Raw genomic sequence first — 22,315 nt, forward strand, 5'->3', positions numbered from 1 at the left:
TGATTCAGGGCTGCCAACTCGTGTACAGGAGTGGAATTGAAGCACCTTTTTGTTTATTTTCATCACCAAACAGGCATAAAGATTGTTAAATGGATTTTGAATCGATTCGAGAATTGTCCAAAGAAAAATCACGACATGACAAAATAGTTTTGTTTTTTTAAAACCCTATTCTGTACATCACAGCGTGCTATACGTGCCTATAAAATGCTCTTGTAGCCCTATGGGTCAGAGATCCGTTGAACCAAAGTGGTTGGTAAGCCCTTTTTGATTAAATGTGTATGCTAACTTTAAAACGTTTTTTTTTTCATGTGGATCTTAACACCAAATATATATTAATTGATACGGATACAACAGGACCTCGTAGCAGTCACTGCTTGAGCCCTTTCATAGCTAAGCTAGCACGGCAAAAAAACAATTTATTGGATTTGAGCTACATGCAAACTGCCACTATTCAATAAATTCAGTATAGGGTACTTTAAAAAAAAAGGTTCATACCTCTAAATGCTGAGGTGTTGTAATTATGGTCAATTGCAGCCATCATGTCTTTCCAAAAGTCTGAATTCATATCATTTCCCGACTGTGGACAGAATAAAAATCAATTAGAAAAAAACTTTCATTTGAAAATCAGCTTTTTACTAAAAACATTACTTTTTAAATTAAACATTACCCTTTGGAACATGTCTACAAGTCTTCCACACAGGAGAGCACCAGGTAGATCAAAGTAGTTGTCATATAAATAGAATTTTGCTGTGAAAAAAAAAAAAACACAACAAAATAAAACAAAAACAAAAAAACAATAGTAGAAAATTAACCAAATTGACTGTTATTATACTCTCAATGAGGCATTTTAGTGTACTTAGAAGGTAATCATTTTCTTATTGGATAGCCATTTTCATTCAAAGTGTTCGCCATATACTGTATTTTGGGACAAGAAGACGAACCTTAGTACAAGTCGCACCAGCCAAAGAATACACAATGAATAGGCAAAAAAAATAAAGTCAGACAGTGGAGTATAAATTGCATTTTTGAGAAAGAATTTTTTTATTTTGTTAGAACTCAAAAAACACAAGACGTCGGTCGACCAAACGTCCAGTCGACCAAACGTCCGGTCGACCAAACGTCCGGTCGACCAAATGTCTTTCGACGAAACGTCCGGTCACGGTTTTTCAAAGGCCACTGAAATAAATAGTTAAATGTCTGGTTGAAACTTGGTTTGGCTATTTATTTCAGTGGCCTTTGAAAAACCGTGACCGGACGTTTCATCGAACGACGTTTGGTCGACCGGACGTTTGGTCGACCAAACGTCCGGTCGACCAAACGTCCGGGTACCAAATGTCTTTCGACGAAACGTCCGGTCGACCAAACGTCCGGGGACCAAACGTCCGGTCGACCAAACGTCCGGTCGACCAAACGCCCGGGGACCAAACGTCCGGGGACCAAACGTCCGGGGACCAAACGTCCGGGGACCAAACGTCCGGGGACCAAACGTCCGGGGACCAAACGTCCGGTCACAGTTTTTCAAAGGCCACTGAAATAAATAGCCAATCCATCGAGGGCAAGTTTCAACCAGACATTTAACCTAGGCTAATGAAGAAAACAATGGCAGTGGGGAAAATTGATTTTTACCTTTGGCCAGCAAAATTTTACAACACTATACATAAAAGAAAAATACCAGATCTTGCGAAAGAGGAATTGAGGCTGTTAAAGTGTTTCCACTCCCTTTTTGGACCATAATGTTTGATGATCTCTTCTGTGCTCAGGTCAGTAGTTCCATGTGTTGCTCTAAACAAAGAAAGCATGGAAAGATTTTGTTCATATCCCAGTTCCAAAGAATATTTCATTCTGTAAAAATGAGATGAGATCATATTTTCACAGACCAATGTGTGGTGATATCAGCGCTACAGTAACAATTGCTATCAAAAAAGCCAGTGTCACTTGGTTATAAACTCTGCACTCCATCTTTTTTATGCTTCTGATGCTATCTTGAAAGACAAATGCAAATCTATGTTTGATCCTGCATTTGTAGCATGCACACAGAATTATATGAAGGAAAAATAAGTTTCTGGAAGTACATTTGTGTCTAAAATAGAAAAATAGTACCTCAATACTGTTCCATCTTCAGCAAGCTTCACTAAGTTTCCATTTTCAAGGTCCACCACTAAGCCCTTAAAACTGGACAAAACACATTATGTCAATTTTCAATTAATCTATTCCAGTGTTTCCCAATCTTTTGTGAGCTCCGGCAAACTTTTTGTAGCGAAAAAATTACTTAAACTAATATTACATGAAAAGCAGAGACTTTACGTCGCCAAAAGCTTGAAACGACACATATGCAACAAAATGACTTCTCATATTACGAATTCAATCTTGTTAGAGTACAATCTATTATTTAATTTACAACATATTTCAATTTTAATCATGTAATAGTTCAATTTCAATCTTATAATATTAAGATTTCCCTTTGAATATTACAATGTATGACTTTTTGTAATTTCCCGCAGCACAGTGATTGGGAAACACAAATCTGTTCAAATGGTTTCTTTAATTTTCCACAATTGCAAATTAAACAAAAACATTTTAGTTTCTATACAACAATAATGGTAGTGACAAGAATGCCCAAAACGTATCAACCTAGGATATTGATATTTCTGAAAGGGGCCATATTTATAAAGCATGTGTATGAATAAAGTGTGCAAACTCAATCTGGGTATGTTGAAATGGCTTTGTTTACACAAATTTCTGAGTTTGTGTTCATTCACAAAATGTGGTCGAACATTGTAACAACACAAGGGTGGCACTGACCAAATGAAGTCCCACTATCACCCCTTACTTACCCACTTACTAATTTTGATAGACTGGACTTTAGTAAGCCACAAACTGGAGCCATTTTCTTTGAAATATAAACCAAAAACAGCAGAAAACACAGTTTTAATCTATTTTGCTGTTTGCTAATAAGCCAGTTAATTAATGGTGTGAGGTAGCAAAATGGGACGGCCCGGTGGCGCGACTGGTTAGCGCGTCGTCCTCACAGCTCTGGGGTCCTGGGTTCAAATTCAGGTCACATCCACCTGTGTGGAGTTTGCATGTTCTCCCCCGTGCCTGGGTGGGTACTCCGGTTTCCTCCCACATTCCAAAGACATGCATCGTAGGCTGATTGGACACTCTAAATTGCCCCTAGGTATGGGTGTGAGTGTGCATGGTTGTCCGTCTCCTTGTGCCCTGCGATCGGCTGACCACCGATTCAGGGTGTCCCCCGCCTCTGGCACGGAGATAGCTGGGATTGGCTCCAGCACAGCCCGCGACCCTAATCAGGGGCTGTTCAGAAAATGAGATGAGATGAGGTAGCGAAATGTAGGCATCTTAGTTTTTTTTTTCTATCGTTGTATCACAATAATAGTTAGGTTCTTGTATAGGAAATTTCTCCAACATGAACACTGCTGAGGAAAAACCTCATTTTGTCAGTGAGCTGTCGGTGAGCTCAGAGGATTGAGCACCTGGAAGTGGACCAGCTGGTAAGCATTTTGTTGTTTTGATCAAAGCATCTTACTAAAATCTCCTATTCTGACCATGTGACAAATGACGTTTTTCCAATGAGAAGTTGTTAAAAATGAGATAGGAACTGTAAGAACAAAGCTGTTTGCGCACCGATGAAGTATACAGGTTTTAATAGTTTCAGATGATAAACTATTAGTTCTTCTATCACTATTGCCTAATATCTGGCGATATGGTTCTGAACTCGATTCACAGGTCACGATTCGATTCAATCAAGATAAACAGAGAAAAATAACTGAGGAAAACAGAGGATTCAACATTTCTTGGACTGAATGATTTGAATTAATTGCCAATGCGGGAGGATTGTTTGAATTTTCACTTTTTAGCAAATTGTCAAATAACAAAAAGAGGCACATTTCCAGGTAGGGCATACGACATTTGCACCCAAGTTGGGAAAGAGATAAAGACTGTGATTGCATTACTTCTGGAGAAAGTAGAGGACTGCAAGATTGCATCTCCAAACTCCACCACCACCGGTCCAAGATGCTGAATATGCACGTCCTGCACGTTTCTTTTTGTTGTTGTTTTGTTGAATTCTCAAAATAAAAATGACATCAAAAATCTGATTTCTTTATTGCATTTCTTTAATTTCATCAAAGCAATGAAAAATTAATTCATGTTCCATACCGCCCATTCTCGAAAGGGTTGCGGGGGTTACTGGAGCCTAACCCAGCTGTCGTCAGGCGAAAGGCAGACTACACACTAGACTGGTTGCCAGTCAGTGGTAGGGCACACAGAGACAAACGACCATCCGCAATCCCAGTCATACCGCCACCAGCGGGAATTGAGCCTGTGCCTGCCCGCATCCGAGTCAGGTGAGTGAACCTCTACACCACAAGGGGAGTTTTGCAATGAAAAATGATTCAATAATATTGTAATAAAGTTAAGGTTGAGGCACCATCGTACAACAGAGCAGTCATGTGCTGCGTACTTTACAGAACTCACTGAAGGGAAAATAAACATTTAATCATAAATGCTCATGATGTACATGTAGCCAACTTAGTCATTTTGATAGTAAGCTAATATAGATACACAAGCCCTGCTTTGGTGAGGTTGTTGTTGCACGTGTTTTGGTAATCTATTTGTGTAAGGAGAAGCACAGTGGCTAATCAACACGAGGGGCAGATCGTGGTAAAGGATGAAAGTGGAAAAGTCACAACAGAAAAAAAAAAGTGTTTCGGGGAGCACCTGAAAACTCGCTGGCGGAAATTCTTCTGAAAATTACTTTTCTAAATGACGTGGAAAGGTGTCGTACCTTACCATTAAATTGGGTCAGCGCGGCCAGCACCATCGTGTCTCGCCGAGTCTTCTGCTGCGCGTGTGAACCTTTTTCCGCTGTGTGTGAAATATTTGTCTACGTTTTCGTAAAGGCCTTAATTTTGCAACGAACATTAGGGTTTTTTTGTTTTTTTTACGCAAGCATCAATCATGTTCCATTTGGGATTTTGTCTGCTCATCGTCTTTGTGACAGTTCCCATAAAACATTTCAACATATGTGTTTTGTATTATGTTATGACAGTATTTCTAAATTATATATACACAATAGTGTTCTGCCTACTATTATTATTTGGGTTGTTACCGTTAGTTTCATGCAGTTAATAAATATCAATGTAGGGGGCCGGTGCGGGGTGTTTTATTATTTAAAACCAATAGACAATTGTTGCGCTATTATTATTCTGGTTTTAAAAATGGCTTAGATGAGAAAGGAAAATTTCAGTTACACGCAAAGCACAGCAAACGTGTAAACAATTATGAACAGGTTTGCTAAAAAAGAAGTTCAGCACTCCAAATCAATCAAAAAAAATGTACAGATATGATATGAGAAGCAATTCAGCAGTTCAATTCAATCAAAAATAAACATCAGTACAGTGGTACCTCGTCATACGACCGCTCGTCATACAAAATGCTCGTCTTACGGGGGAAATTTCGATCGAATAATTCGCCCGTTATGCGGTCAAAATTTCGTGATGCGACCAAGCCAGGTCTTTTTTGCATATCTTTCGTGTATAACAATATTTACGAGCACGGAACGATTAATTCAAACGAGTTCCTCCTCGGACCAGGAAACGCACAACGCGCATGCAAAAAGAAGGCTTTCTGGGTAATGAAGTATACTCCTGCAGACAACACCCATAGGCAATGGCAACCTTTCTCAGAATAAAACTTCATTACCCACAATCAATACGTGGGAAGCTCTGCTATGTCATTTCTTGTTGTTCTTTCTTAGGAATGGTCCCGCGATCGTCCCTTAAAGACTATTTCTCGTTGGCAAGTGGTCGTGCGTTATCCTATTGTGAGGACATTTGTGTGCATCATTTTGGGAATATTTTGAAGGCAATACAACAGCAAACAGTCCATCGATAGCGAACGTGACCGCGTAGGCGTGGCAAACCACCAACCCGAAAAACGAAGGTGACAAAAGATTACAACAAAATTAGAATTCAGTTGTGTAAAGTTACATTAAACGTATGTTTGAGTGTCTGTATATATTAATCCAAGTTAATTTAAATTTGTTTGTTCCGTTTACGAGTGCGTTGTCGTGGAAAAAAAACGAACCCCACCCCCTCGCGCCCCCAAACGTCTCCGTCTCCCGTCGGCGAAATCTGCCCAATTTTAGTTAGATTAAACACATTTTATTACTATTAAACCACTAGTTATGTGGTACTTTGTTAATAGATGGCGAATTAGAAGAAATAAAACATTTTTTCCAATCCAATATCCTGTTTTTGGTGTTTTTTCAGAGGGCTGGAACGAATTAATTTGTTTTCCATTCATTTCAATGGAAAACGTCCGCTCGAGTTACGAGATTCTCGTCATACGAGCTCAGTTCCGGAACGGATTAAGCTCGTATCTCGAGGTACCACTGTATTATACCAAAACAGCCCTAGCAGCTGTCGCTGATTCAGCCATTAGGCCAATGGAAATAGCACGCAGTTCTTTAGTCTCATCAGCCCGAGCAGCTGCCATAGCCTTAGCGGCTCTTCGCCGGCCACTTCTACGCTGAGCACACAGTTGTGGTCAAAGGTTTACATACACTTGTGACCAATGTTCCCTCTAATTTTTCGTTGGTCTGGGCAGAAAGACAACCTCCCTGAGCGCACTGAGTACCAGTGTGAGCGACATCATTGGTACTCGGATGATTCGCCTAAAGACGTTTCGCCGACGGACGTTTGACAGACGGGCAGGTCGCCGAATGGACGTTCCGCCGAACGGAGGTTTCACCGAAACAAGATTCGCGCGCTCGCCCCGCCCCCGGATCGTGGGTGTACAAGTTTTTCAACCTCGGCCCGTTAGGATTTTTAATCCGGCCCGCCGCCGGCGTTGTCCAAATTATAGTAAAAATCAATGTTAGTCTACCATCAATGGCAGCCCGGGAATAAGCACTCTTGGGCGGGCATGGCAGCCCGGGAATAAGCACTCTTGGGCGGGCAGATGTAGCAGAACCGAGCCATAAAATGACAGCAATCGGGTCAAATCCATCCTAAAACAGCATTAAATGATTAAATACAAATACTAGAGCTCTTTGGACATTAGAACAGAGCCCAGGGAAGTGAATTCCTCGGTAAAATGTCGCGATGATGTCGCGATGGAGGCAAAAAACGTCTATGTCCATTCGCCAAACGGCTCAAAATGCTCTCAAATTCGGTCAAATCCAGCCGAAAACAGCGTTTAATGATTAAATTTAAATACTGGAGCTCTTTGGACATTAGAACCGAGCCCAGGGAAGTGAATTCCTCGGTAAAATGTTGCGATGATGTCGCGATGGAGGCAAAAAAACGTCCATATACGTCCATTGGCCAAACGGCTCAAAATGCTCTGAAATTCTGTCAAATCCAGATGAAAACAGCGTTTAATGATTAAATACAAATACTAGTATTTGTTTTTAATCATTAAACTAACAAATACTAGTATTTGTTATACTTCTTTGTCACAAAAAACATTCATGAAGTTTGGTTCTTTTATGACTATTATGGGTGAACAGAAAAAAGTGATCAAATCTGCTGGGTCAAAAATATACATACAGTAGCGGTGGGAGACAACAGTTGTAACCTTCACGAGGTGTCCCCTGAGAGGCCGCCCGTCGCGGCTTGCGAATCCAACGAAACCACCCAGAGTTGCCACCCAGGAACGTGGCGCCCTATGTTTTTCCTACAGCCGGAGATATTTGCACTGCCCCACACCTCCGGCTACTCCCTGGATGAACTAACCCGCGTTCCAGTGGCAGCTATAGCGCTGCTGATGGTAATCCTCAGGTGCCTGAGGTGACCTAACAACAACAACAACAGCAGCGGTAATATTTGGTAACATTTCCCTTGGCCATTTTCACTTCAATTAGGCGCTTTTGGTAGCCATCCACAAGCTTCTGGCAAGTTTCTGGTTGAATCTTAGACCACTCCTCTTGACAGAATTGGTGCAGTTCAGTTAAATTTGATGGCTTTCTGACATGGACTTGTTTCTTCAGCATTGTCCACAAGTTCTCAATGGGGTTAAAGTCAGGACTTTGAAAAGGCCATTCAAAAAACTTAATTCTAGCTTGATTTAGCCATTCCATTATCACTTTTGATGTGTGTTTGGGGTCTTTGTCCTGTTGGAACACCCAACTACGCCCAAGACCCAATCTTGGGGCTGATGACTTGAGGTTATCTTGAAGAATTTCTTCATTATCCCATTTACTCTCTGTAAAGCAGCAGTTCCATTGGCAGCAAAACAGCCCCACAGCATAATACTACCACCACCGTGCTTGACGGTAGGCATAGTGTACTTGGGGTTAAAGGCCTCACCTTTTCTCCTCCAAACATATTGCATGATTTTAGTTTCATCTGACCACAGAACTTTCCTCCAGAAGGTCTTATCTTTGTCCATGTGATCAGCAGCAAACTTCAGTCGAGCCTTATGGTGCCACTTTTGGAGCAAGGGCTTACTTCTTGCACGGCAGCCTCTCAGTCCATGGAGATGCAAAACACGCCCTGACTCTGGACACTGACACCTGTGTTCCAGCAGCTTCTAATTCTTGGCAGATCTGTTTTTTGGTGATTCTCGGTTGAATCTTCACCCTCCTGACCAATTTTCTCTCAGCAGCAGGTGATAGCTTGCGTTTTCTTCCTGATCGTGGCAGTGACAAAACAGTGCCATGCACTTTATACTTACAAACAATTGTTTGCACTATTACTCTGGGGACCTGCAGCTGCTTTGAAATGTCTCTAAGTGACTTTCCTGACTTGTTCAAGTCAAGGATTTGCTTTTTCAGATAAATAAATAAATAAAATAAAATCAGACTTAGGCTTGTCATCATCATTGACTAGACAAAAGCCTAATTGTCATCATACCCAGCGGCGTATGACGAAATTGAAGGTGCTTCTCCACAAAGTGCACTTTTCTCAGGCAAGAGCCCAACCAAGTGATAGTTTCAGACTTGCTGGAATTCTGCCGTGATGGATACATCGCATCACCTCCCGAGCGCAACCAACTCCCGGCGACTGCAAAAGGTTTGCCTCACCGATGCCAACAAAGAATAAAATGGATCACTTACCTCCCACTGTCTGCCTACTTACCTAGTCAGCCAGCAGGAGGCAGATCGCCGCCCAACGTCCTTCATCTTTCCTCACCCCGAAGTTGTTACACAGAGGGGATTGTGTGTTGTGCTACTGCAATTTAGAGTCCTGATGGCTGTGGGAAAGAAGCTGTCCTTAACCCTCTTTGTCGTGCCTTGTGAGACCGGTAGCGCCTGCCAGAGGGAAGCAGCTGGAACAGGTCGTGACCAGGGTGGTCCGGGTCCCCAACAATGTTCCCGGCTCTGCTGAGGTAACGAGGGCTGGCAATATCTTCCAGTGAGGGTAGAGAGCAGCCGACGATCCTCTGGGCAGTGTTGATCACTCTCTGCATGGCCTTTTTGTCTGCTGCCGTGCTTCCAGCGTACCACACTGTGATGCCATATGCCAGGATGCTCTCCACAGTGACTTTATAGAAGGTTACCAGAAGCTTAGTGTCCAAGTTGTTCCTCCTGAGTACCCTCAGGAAATGGAGTCGTTTCTGGGCCTTCTTCACTACTGCCGTGGTGTTTGTGGACCAGGATAGCTTATCCGTGACGTGGACCCCCAGGAATTTGAAGGACTGGACCCTGTCTACGCATACTCCATTTATGAGGAGTGGGGCCAGATCTGTGCTCTGTTTGCGGAAGTCCAGGATTATTTCTTTAGTTTTTGTGTTGTTCAGTGTGAGGTTGTTCATCAAGCACCACGAAGACAGTTTGTTGACCTCGTCTCTATAGGCCGCCTCATCCCCTTCTGAGATGAGTCCGACCACAGTGGTGTCATCAGCAAATTTGATGATGTAGTTGGACTGGTGGGTTGGTGTACAGTCTTAAGTGTACAGGGAGTACAGAAGAGGACTCAGTACACAGCCTTGAGGGGAGCCAGTGCTCAGTGTAATGGAGGAAGAAAGGTGGGAACCAAGTCTAACAGTTTGTGGTCGGTTGGTTAGGAAGTGCTTTATCCAACAGCAGATGGAGGAGGATAGTCCGAGGTGGGAGAGTTTGTTAGTCAGAATGTCCGGTTTCATGGTGTTGAAGGCTGAGCTATAGTCAATGAAAAGCATCCTCACGTAATTCCCATGGTGTTCCAGGTGGCTCAATGCTGTATGTAGAGCAATGGTGATAGCATTGGTGAGGGTCAACTGAGGGAGAGATTGTATTCCTGATATGGCGGGCTATCAACTTTTCAAAGCACTTCATGATCACAGGCGTGAGAGCAACAGGCCTATAATCATTCATGCTGTCGATGGTTGGCTTTTTGGGGACAGGAATAATGGTGGCAGATTTCAGGCAGGATGGAATGATGGATTGTTGCAGGGAACAATTGAAGATTTTTGTGAAGACTCCAGCCAGCTGGTCAGAACAGGCTTTGAGCACCTTCCCAGGTACTCCATCAGGTCCAGCAGCCTTCCTGGTATTCACAGACCGAATTTCCAGTCTCACTTCCTCTTCCTGGAACTTCAGTGTATTGCTGCAGGGTAGTGGCGGGGGTGTTGAGACTGGGTCTGATTTGTCAGTCTCAAAGCGGCCAAAGAAACGGTTCAGTTCCTCCGCTAGTGAGGCATCTGCGTTAATAATAATAATCGGACATAATAATCGGACATAGGCCCTGTCGTCATTATCACAACACAAAAGCCTACTTGTCATCACACGCAGAAACTGCGTGTGACGAAATTGATGGTGCTTCTCCATAAGCTACGTTTAATCGGCAAAAGACCTAATAAGTGTAAGTTACGGACTTGTAATTTGTCATTCCGCTGTTGAGGATACAGGTCGCTTACCTCTCGCTTACCTCTCACTGTCTTCCACTTACCTTTCCTCAGTCAGCTAGTAGGAGGCAGATCACCAACCAAACATCTGTTCATATACCGCAGAGGGGAATGTGTGTTATGTTAGCGCGAGTTTAGATTTCTGATGGATCTGGGGAAAAAAACTGTCCTTAAGCCTATTTGTCCGTGCTTTGTGGGACCTATAGCGTCTGCCAGAGGGCAGCAGCTGGAACAGATTGTGACCAGGGTGGTAAGGGTCCCCTATGATGTTCTTGGCTCTGCTGAGGTAACGAGGGCTGGCAATGTCTTCAAGTGAGGGCAGAGAGCAGCCGACAATCCTCTGGGCAGTGTTAATCACTTTCTGCATGGCCTTTTTGTCTGCCGCCGTGCTTCCAGCGTACCACACTGTGATGCCGTACGCCAGGATGCTCTCTACAGTGGTTCTATAGAAGGTTCTCAGAAGATTGGTGCCCAAGTTGTTCTTCCTAAGTACCCTGAGGAAATGGAGTCGTGTCTGAGCCTTCTTCACCACTGCCGTGGTGTTTGTAGACCATGAGAGCTTGTCCGTGACGTGAACAGACATATTATTGTTATTGTAGTTGGTAATATGTCTTATTCCCTGCCACATCTTCTTTGGGTTATTGTCTGTGAAGTGCTCCTCAATTTTCTTAGTATATTCTGCCTTGGCCTTTTTAATGCCTCTTTTCAGATCAGCTCTGGCAGCTCTATATTTCATCTTGTCCCCTGATCTGAAAGCGGTGTTACGGCATTTGATGAGTACCTGTGTCTCCTTGGTCATCCAGGGTTTTTGATTTGGAAAAACCTGTATTTGTTTATTTCTAGTGACATTGTCCATGAAGTTTTTGATATAGGAAAGTACAGCGTCCGTATAGTCCTGGAAGTTGTCGTGTTCAAAGAGTTCCCACTTGGTGCGGAAAAAACAGTCCTGCAGCTGAGAAAGGGCATCCTCGGGCCAAGTTTTTATTGTGTTTATTTGTGGCCTTGTTAGCCTCCGGAATGGAGTGTATGCTGGGGTGAGGGCTAGACAGAGGTGATCTGATCCAGCTAGGTGAGGGAGGGAAGTGGCTTTGTAAGCATGTTTAATGTTAGAATAAACATGGTCAAGAGTTTTGTCTCCCCTCGTGTGACATTTTACGTATTGGATAAACTTAGGTAGAACAGTCCTTAAACATGCTCTGTTGAAGTCACCAGCAACAATACAGACTCCATCGGGATGGTCAAGCTGTTGTTTGTTTACAGCCATTAGCAGGAGGTTTAATGCCGTGTTGACGTTAGCATCAGGAGGAATATAGACCGCCGTTACTATGACGACAGTTAGCTCTCTCGATAGATAGTAGGGCCTACATCGTACTGCCAATAGCTCTAAGTCCGGGGAACAGTGAGTGTCAATGATCCTACTGTCACCATTCATTATGTATGAACAAGCAAAGTCCTCCTCCTCTGCTTTTGCCTGTTAGTTCCTTTGAACGATCGTTCCGAAAAAGCGTTCGGCTAGCTAGCGAAACCGCAGCGTCAGGGATTTGCTGGTGTAGCCACGTTTCCGTGATGAGGATTTTACAGTTCTTAACAAAGCTGTTGGTGGCAATTCGAAGTTCCAACTCGTCCATTTTGTGCGTGATGGATCTGGCGTTGGTCAAAAAGATACTCGGAAGCGGTGCTCGGTGTGGTTGTTGACTTAGCTTAGTAGCAAGGCCCGCCCGACAACCGCGCTTTTGCCTCCTTTCTCTCCGCCGCCTTCGCCTCCTTCGACGTGCTTTGAGTGGGCTGACTATCCACGGAGATCCCGGAGGTCTCGAGATGCCCTCGGGGATATCGTAGGTTCGTTGGTAGTTCGTTGTGACATCGGATATATCGCATCTCCTTCCGATAGCAATTAAGTCGTGGCGACTGTAGGAAAAGTTTGCCTGACAGATGTTGGTAAATAACGATAGGATTGAGAAAAGAAAACACCAAACTGGAGAGCAAAAAGCCGCTGCATCCGTGTGCGCCGCCATTTTACCAAAAAAGGCAAGCCATTACATTTGAAAGGTCCATGCTAAGCTCCTTTGACTTTCTCATTGTAGCATTTGTGGGCATTTGCATCCAATGAGCCCTATTCAATGAGCCTCAGAAGTCACCAGCTGTAGTCACTCATAATCACTCACAAGAAATTAAGAGGCCATGCTATGAAGCTCATTTCACTGACAACTTTCTAAGTCACCAAAATTGCTAATTCGTGTTACTGTATGTATATTTTTGACCCAGCAGATTTGATCACTTTTTCTGTTAACCCATAATAAAGTCATAAAAGAACAAAACTTCATGAATGTTTTTGTGACAAAGAAGTATCTGTTCCAATCACTATCAGAGAAAAATCAGAGTTATGGAAATAACTGGAAACTCAAGAGAGCCATGACATTATGTTCTTCACAAGTGTATGTAAACTTTTGACCACAACTGTATATATACACTTCCATACATATACAGACGCTCCCCTACTTACGAACGAGTTAGGTTCCGAGCGATTGTTAATAAGTTGAATTTGTTTGTAAGGTGATTCAGTGCTATATTTTGTATTATAATTTATGTTTAAGGCCTATATAAGTATATTGAAGGTTTATATAAGTGCATTTGTATGTTTAAGGCTTGTATAAGTAACACGCATTGGTATGTACTGAAAAAAACATTTAATAAAATGGAGAGAATATGTACAGTACTGTAGAGAGAGAGAGAGATTTATGTATTAGAAACTGGCCAAAAGAAGCGACCTAATGACGATTGCAGTTTTCTTCTTTTTTTCATCATAAATGATGCGGTAGCACTGTATGGCATCATTCAATTGATTTGCAAACTTTGTGCAACGTTCAATATTTGGGTCCTGCTGCTCGATCTTTCTGTTTATAAATGGTACCGACGGTCGAACGATTCAAGTTGTATGCCCGTGAAACGCTCACCACTTTCACGCGCATCAAGCTTCGTTATTATTGCCACTTGTTTCAAATGAAATGGCTTGCCTCTTCCTTGCAACTCCCTCAAGAGTAGCCTTTCGCTTTTTACCAACCATATTCAATAATGGATGCACAAGATATTTAATGATACAAATGAAAAAGGTTCTTTGCGCACTGGAGATACGTTCACGCACTTCCGGATTGCAACGAAGAAGGTAGATGCTGGGTGAGCTGAGCCCGCACAGCGCCAGGCGTATTAGTGGCGGAAAGAAGCACTACTCGGATAAAAATACAAAATCGAACTTACGAACATTTTTCGACATAAACGCAATTTGAAGACATATTCGTATGTACCGTTGTTCGTAAGTCGTATGTCCGTAAGTAGGGGAGCGTCTGTACTCACTGTCAAGTAGACCCATGCCCAGAGCTGCCAAGCTCTGTCGATCCCATTTCAGGAGTACCCTTGTCCCATTTCCGGAGTTTATCAGGAGTGAATGCGATTCATGCAAAATCAATATGCAGTGAAGTCGCACAAGACGAATCATTCGACATAACTGTAACTCGGGTGATTCACAATGTGATGTCGTGTGGACATCGGGGGAAGTACCTCTGGATTGGCAGAATGTGTTGGTGGGGTACTGGAAGGTATGTTCCAATTATTGGAGACTCAGACTCCTCAGTCTCACCGGGAGGATCTATTTGGGGGTACTGGAGAGGAGGGTCCGGGGGAGAGGGAAGTCCCCCGCGACCTGACCTCGGATAAGCATTAGAAACGGAATTATGTACAAAAGAATTCCGTTTATGCCACAATGGTGTGCTATGCCTTTAGCATATCAAGGATCGTCAATATTTTGGAGGAATTTTCAACAAGTCTTTTTATAGTATTTTTCCACAGGTGATGTGCACAATGCAAAATTCACTCGCAACAAAAGAGGAAATGGCAAGACGTAAGGCATCTAGCCACTCTATATGATTTTCAGCGTGCCCGTTCTCACTCTATTGTACAGTGATTACCTACTATTGTACTATTGTACTATTGTAGGTACTATTGTACCTTGACATACAAGCACCTCGACATACGAGCATTTTGAGATAAGAGTAAAATTTTGAGCAAATAATTATCTCTAGTTACGAGAAAATTGTTGAGATACGAGAAAGCCAGGTGGCCAAGACATGAGGCTGTTTATGATTTTAGCGCACTGTCGGTTTTTGCCGCATCTCTTTCGTGTATAACAGATATCTATGAGCACTGGGCGGATCATTGCATTTTTTTCCGTCACTCAGCGCGAATGCCGGTGCGATCGCTAATACGAGGAGTATAGTATATTACTTCTCGTTGGCTGCTCATAAGAACATCAGGGGCACTGGCTCTCTCCCCCGCAACTCCTCGTGTAATATCTCTGGTCGCAACTACCTCTTTGTAATGTCTCCGCGAGCACTGGGCGTAGCGTTGCATTTTTTCAGTGTTTTTCCCCCCTTAGCCCGTTAGCGGAGCAATCGCTAATTCAAGATTACTTCTCGTTGGCAAATGGTCGTGCGTTATCCTATTGTGAGGACATTTGTGTGCATCATTTTTGGAATATTTTGAAGGGAATAGAACACCAAACAGCCCATCGATAGCGAACGTGAGGTTGGAGGCGGGGCAAACAGCCAACCCGGCCAGGAGAAGGTATAAAAATGTAAAAGAAAATTAGAATTAAGTTTAGTGTAAGGTTAGATTAAATTTATTTTTGAGTGCGTCTGCATCGTAATCCAAGTTCATTTAAATTTGTTTATGTTATATTACGATTCACCGGTGCAAAAACTCTCCCCCGCCTCCCTCTGTCCCTCTCCCTACCCTCCGCGAAATCTGTCTAATTTTAGTTCTATTAAACACATTTTAGTAATATTAAACCACTAGTTATATGTTACTTTGTTAATAGATGGCGATTAGAAGAAATAAAACTTTTTTTTCCAATCCAATATCCTGTTTTTGGTGTTTTTTCAGAGGGTTGGAACAAATTAATCTGTTTTTAGTTCATTTCAATGGGAAACGTTCGTTCAAGTTACGAGAATATCGACATACGAGCTCACTCCCGGAACAAATTAAGATCGTATCTCGAGGTACCACTGTATATTACTTCTTCAGCGCTGAGATGAAGCAGTTCCCTGACTTCTGCCGTTTTTCATCTGTCTTCTGATTACCGTGTAGATTTAGACATTTTCATGAACTTTTTTTAAATACCTCAGAAAAAAATCTGCGACGTAGCGAAAGCACCAAAGTTGAATCCACGAAGTGGTCGAACTAGATTAATTGCATTTTTTATGTTTTTTTCCAATTTTATTTTTACCAGAAACCAAGAACAAACAAACCAATCAATCGATCGATCGCCAAGTTGGAGTAGGTAGATCGCATTTCAGTAACATTTGATCCACTTATTTGACACATCTAAAATTTGATATGGGACTTTAGCTGTCAAACACCGCGATCGTGTGTCCAAGCACGTTTACTACATTGCCACACAAAGCAATGTTTGAAAGAATATGAGCGAGCTCACATAACTTTTGTGCTTTTTCAGTGACGTGGCGAAAAAAAGGTACCGTATTTTCACGCCTATAAGGCGCGCATAAAAGTCAAAAATTTTCTCCAAAATAGACAGGGCGTCTTATAATGCAGAGCGCCCTTTGTGAGCGCCGAGCGCCACCAAGCGGCGCCGAGCGGCTGGCGATAGCGCTGGCTACCGGAAGCAGCTTACTTCCGGGTTCCGGTGCGCAGTGACTGCTGGGAAATAGTTCTTCCTCGCTACACCCACATGCTAAAAACATGTTTTAAAAAGGCAACGGAAGCAAAACTGAGTTCGGTTGTACTTTATTTAGACATTTTACAATTTACTCAAGTCATCATCACCTTCAAATCCCTCAAACTCCTCATCTTCTGTGTCAGAATTAAACAATTACCCAAACGAGCCTTCCAAATAGCAGCCCCCCCTCTCTTTGTTATCAGAGTCACCGTAATTTCCATGTGGCTCCTTAGAAATTATGCCGCCTTTGGCAAAAGCTCGAACAACCGTGCAAGCAGACACGTTCGCCCAGGCGGCAACGATCCATTGACAAATCATAGCGTAAGAAGCCCGGCGCTGCCTGCCACTTTTCGTGAAGCTGTGTTCGCCAGCGATCATCCACTGCTCCCACGCCGCTCGTAACTTTGATTTGAAAGCCCGGTTGATGCCTATGTCCAGCGGCTGTAATTCTTTGGTCAAGCCTCCGGCAATGACGGCAAGCTCCGAGTTATTATATATAATATATATACATAGTTCACAGTCTAGCTTTAAATGCTCTGTTGACGCCAACATTTAGCGGCAGGATTTATTTTGTAAATACAGCCAAAATGACGGCCAGCACCAAATTAGTGTGGTCGCTGCGCACCGGAACCCGGAAATAGGCTGCTTCCGGTAGCCAGCGCTATTGCGTTTCGATGTTCATCCTATAATATATAATATATATGCGTCTAATGAAATGGTGCGTGCTTTGTGTGTCTAAAATACAGAAATAGCACTCGTTACTGACACTGCGGCGTAAGAAACGATGCGCCAAATAGGCGTGAAAATACGGTAGATTGGACTGTGTTGGTTTCTTGAAAAGTAGATCTTGGAGCAAGAAAGTATCAATAGTAAAATCGGGAACAACAGGCTAAATAGGCATCTGTAAAAATAGTTTTTCAGATAAATACAGTCTAAAAAAACAGACGTGTTGGTGGTAAAAGGAAAAAAAAACAAGTCACAATTGAGTATGAGTTGCAAGGCCAAGCAAACTATGAAAAAAAGTGTGATTTATAATCCGGAAAACACAATAATTGGAGCTATTGTTTACTTCAAGTGAAGTAAAAAATGCTCTAGGTTCTTATGAATTCATTACAAATAGTTAAAAGGACAAGCTGAAAAAAATAGAAAAATAAAGATTGAAGAAATTCAAACTGGACGATATGAAAATAGTGATATTTTTTTGGGTCTAGATTACGCAGCATTATCATGAAGTACATTTTAAAAAGGTTCCCCTGTAGAGGCTTTTTTTGCCTGAGGAAAATAGAATTTGAAATTTGCTAAATATTACATTGTGTTGCTTTTTCAGCTTTACAAATGTTAATTGAATATTTGATCACTTTGACATTTGACTTACCAAAAATCCCAAGTAGCAGGTGTGAGGTTTAACAGGTCTTTATCATAACCTTTATGTTCGACCAGGTAAGTGGCAAAGCTCTCATAGATCAGCTGCAAAAACAAATAAAAGATGGCATTACTGAGTGGAATTTGCAACACCAGCATGTTCAGAAAAGATACATTCCTTGTAAAATTCACAAGACTGTGTTTAGGATTTTTTTCTTTAAAGTATGGCTTTGTTTGAATCCAAAGGGAATAATATAATAAGCGCAGCAAAATAATAACGGTGGTTCCCATACCTGTCAATCTCTGCCGATAACTGCCCTTATAAATGATTATGATTCCCCTTACAAACCCCCAAAAAACCTTACTAACACCGTACGACTCGTACGGTGTTTGTAAGTTTTTTTGGGGTTTGTAAGGGGAATCATAATCATTTATAAGGGCAGTTATCGGCAGAGGTTGACAGGTATGCGTTCCTCTCCTTTTTTTGTTAATTGGATTTTTCCTAAGAGGAGTATTTTACATTGAATTAGCACAGTTTGTGCCACAATCTTGAATATTAGTGCCTAAGCCCTTTAAAAATGATACAAGTATACTAATGAATATTAGTGCCTAAACCCTTTAAAAATGATAAAAGTATACAAATTTTGCATGAAATTTGTCTGCACGTATGCAATAAAACAGATAAGCAAATGATTTATTTGGCTATTAAAATGAATATCAAATGCAAAGACATTTTCCAATAGGCTGGAATTGCGAGTGGCAGCATGAACATACGTACGTACACACATGTTAAAACACACAACAACTTAAAATTGTTGCCCACACTTAGACAAACTCAAAAAACAACTATGTGATGAACAAGGGTTGAAGGCAGAGGAACCAGGAACTCTCCACCGGCCGGAACTGCTCAGCCAAGCCCCCGGCAAAGATTAAAAAGGCCCGGTAGGTTTCATTCAGATTTACGGCATCCCTTACTGCTCGTGTCCACCGCGGGTTCTGAGGTTGCCGCCACGACAGGCACTGGTCACCTTGCGACCGCAACTCCGGTCTAACATCTCGCAAAAGAGGCACGGAACATGGTCCACTTGGACTAAATGCCCCCCCCCCCCTCTTCCCAGACATGAGAGCTCTGCCAGAGGTGCGAGGTGAAACTCCTTTTGACGGAGGACTCTCCCAGGCACTATCAACAGACCCTCACAAAACGTTTAGGCCTGCCGGGCCGGATCAGCATCGTCGAGAATTCCATTAACTCTCGAGTTTGTTTTTATGCCCCTCGACCACTTGGTGTGCACATCAACCTCACAGTTCTGAGATCGACTACTGAATCTTTGACCACTTCTTTTCATTCGCACTGGTAATTTTCTTGGGAGGCATGATAATAAAAACAGAAGCAGCTTCTTTATCAACACTCAGAAAAACTCAAGAAAAAACAGTCAGGACTCCGTGACGACGAACGGCGGTCAAAAGTACATGAGTGAGAATCTTGAAACAGTGGTTGTTGTGAGACAGCCAATGAAAGGCCAGTGAGCCAAAGTTAGAATCAATGCATCCGCGACAATATTTTCTAAATAAAATAACAGAACACATATACTTTTGGGGGGGGGTTCGTAACTTGGATATTTTTCCTATCTCGAGGCACTCGTTTGTATATAAAATGCTTTCGTAACCTGGAAATTTTGCACCTAGATGTATTGGTAAGTATGAGGTATGACTGTACGTATCCTTTTTTTAAATAATAGTATCAGGTCCTTGGGTCTGAAAGCATCACGTTGCATTACCGTAATGCACATGTAATTGAAACAAGAATCCAAATGAGAGGCGGCTATCTTGACTTCATTTTGACAAGTGAAGAGTGGCTTGATCAGAGTACGTACAGGGTAAAGATGTCACGTAATACAGCTAGCAGCATGTGTTTATCATACTCACCTTGGAAGTCTCCTTCAGATGGTACCGGCAGAGCGTGTGGTCTAAATCGAAACCAATAACGTCGCTTTCTAGCAAACTGAAAAATTCTGTCATTGTAGCTGACGCTGTAGTACCTTCAAAAAATGTATTGCAAAATCTTTCACAATTAAAACCGCGATATGAACTGGGCCACACACAAAGATTCTAGTTCAACATTAAAATTAAGGCATTGCAGACTGACAACGTATTTTCACCGACACCTAGCTGCTATCGTCAGCAAAACAGAAAGCACACCTGATTTTCAACATCCAATACAACATTCTTTATGTTCTACAATCATTGGAGGAATATGCGCTCATATAAGGGCGCGTGCTCTCTCCTTCGTCTTCGAAATATGCATAGCTTCTGATATCTATTAAATGGGAATACTGCCACCGTTTGGTTACATTCACCCCTCTCTGAACACTAAAGCAATAGATTTTGGAAATAAAAGGCGCGATGACAAAAAATTGGGTCGGCGGCGTTGGTGACTAGCGGCCATCTTTTGTCAGAGAATAGGCTGTTGTGTATCGGCCGAAAGTTAAGGTCAGTGATTTTCTCCGCTAAAGATTTCTCGTCTCCCTTAACTTTTAAGAGCTTTACAAGCGTTTCGGTTTGTTTAAAAAAATGATGAGGTTGGATTTTCAGAAATGTGATATTTTTATAATAGTATATTTTTATATGTATAGTAGTATATTTTCAGATGGGCAGCCTGGCGAATGAGTGGTTACCGCGTCGGCCTCACAGTGGGGGACCTGCATTCAAATCCAGGTCGGTCAACCAGTGTGGAGTTTGCATGTTCTCCCCGGGTCTGTGTGGGTCTTCTCCGGGTACTCCGGTTTCCTCCCACATTCCAAAGACATGTGTGGTAGGCTGATTGGACACTCTAAATTGCCCCTAGGTATTAGTGTGAGCGTGGATGGTTGTTGGTCTCCTTGTTCCTTGCAATTGGCTGGCCACCAATTCGGGGTGTCACCCGCCTCTGGCCCGAAGTCAGGTGGGATGGGCTCCAATGACCCAGCGACCCTAGTGAGGATGAAGTGGTTCAGAAAATAAGATGAGATGAGATGTATTTTTAGATAGTATAATTACTCAATCCCTGGCATTTAAGAAAACAACAAAAAATAAGAAAATTGAAAAATTCACAGCGTGCATTAAACAGCTCTTCTTTTATGTAATATCTATGGTTGCTTATCCCAATGTTTCCCAATTACTGTACCGTGGGAAATTACAAGAAGTCATACATTTCAATATTCCAAGATTGAATTTAACTATTATTAGAATGAAATCAAAATATGACTAACATCAAATCTTAGACTGTATGTATTATTAAAAGATTCAAATATAATACAATGAGATTAAAGTCTTATACTCATTCACTACCAAATCAAATCAAAAGCCTTTATTGTCATTATACACAGCTGCGTATAATGAAATTGGTGGTACTACTCCACAAAGTGCGTTTTCCCAGTAAAAACATAAATAAGTAATATAAAAATATAAAAAGTCACATCCGGGCAAGGTAAATTCTAAAATATTGCACAATCTAAGATAATATACCCATACCTGTCAACCTCGGCCAAGTGCTGCCATTATTAATGATTGCAATTTCCCTTATTAATGATAATAAACTGTACAAATGCAACAAAGCACATATTTACTCACATCGGGCACACTTAAAAGTCTAAAAAAATTCCCCAAAGTGGACATAGTGAACCTTATGTATGCACCAAATTCTTGCTTGCTGACGTGCTATGTAGTGAAAAGGCGGAAGTTTGAAAGGGAAATCCCCGTTTGCATCTCATGCTTAAGGCATGACAGTATTAGCAGTCAACGATGACGTTTTCATCTGCTATCAGTGACCGAGACGATCTGGATAAGAGCCGAAATGAGTAAAAGGAGATAGCCAGACTACACCGTAGACTGGTCGCGAGGCAGCCATAGGAAACACAGAGAGATAGATGACCATTTGCACAAACAATCATACCACCACCAGCTTGGGGCCAAGCGAGTGTACCCCTACACCAGGGGTGGGCAAACTTTTCGGCCCGGGGGCCACATTGACTTTAAACATTTGACAGACGGGCCGGGTCAGCACAAGATACGATACATACAAAAAATTGCATCCGTTAACAGTACATATGAAACCTAAACAGAAAAAAGGACTAAAGTAAGAACATACTCATCACTCATCTGGGATTTATGGGGTGCTTTCTTGGTTTTCATCAGACTAAAGGTCTGTTTACACACATATGTAGAGCCAAATAACACCAGAATCCTCTGTGCCATCTTCTGGATGTTTGGAAATTTGGCTGCACTTAATGAAGCCTAAAACTCAGACTTTCAGAGAGTTGAACTGGTCCCATTGGCGATCAATCAGTTCCAACTGCAACTCTTGTGGAACCGTTTCTGGGTCTTGTGAGAAAGGAC

General features: G+C 42.2%; 1 protein-coding gene across 3 annotated transcripts in view; it reads right to left on the bottom strand.

The window, feature by feature from the left end:
• Window positions 1–20,309, bottom strand: part of nt5dc1 (5'-nucleotidase domain containing 1) — a 67,086-nt gene extending 46,777 nt beyond the window's left edge. Inside the window, exons 1-7 of one of the 3 annotated variants that reach the window (XM_077586859.1) lie at window positions 20,141–20,298; window positions 19,868–19,980; window positions 17,955–18,046; window positions 2,101–2,172; window positions 1,673–1,782; window positions 668–747; window positions 496–577 (exon numbers count right to left, since the gene is read on the bottom strand). In XM_077586859.1, the coding sequence (XP_077442985.1) occupies window positions 496–577; window positions 668–747; window positions 1,673–1,782; window positions 2,101–2,172; window positions 17,955–18,046; window positions 19,868–19,960 (529 nt within the window). In that variant the 5' untranslated portion in view covers window positions 19,961–19,980; window positions 20,141–20,298. Of the gene's footprint in view, window positions 1–495; window positions 578–667; window positions 748–1,672; window positions 1,783–2,100; window positions 2,173–17,954; window positions 18,047–19,867 lie in introns of all 3 variants that reach the window. The other 2 variants (XM_077586858.1, XM_077586860.1) reach the window with 2 other exon arrangements.
• Window positions 20,310–22,315: the final 2,006 nt, after the last annotated feature.

The sequence above is a fragment of the Stigmatopora argus genome, chromosome 19, assembly GCF_051989625.1.
Source record: "Stigmatopora argus isolate UIUO_Sarg chromosome 19, RoL_Sarg_1.0, whole genome shotgun sequence".
Lineage (NCBI taxonomy): Eukaryota > Metazoa > Chordata > Actinopteri > Syngnathiformes > Syngnathidae > Stigmatopora > Stigmatopora argus.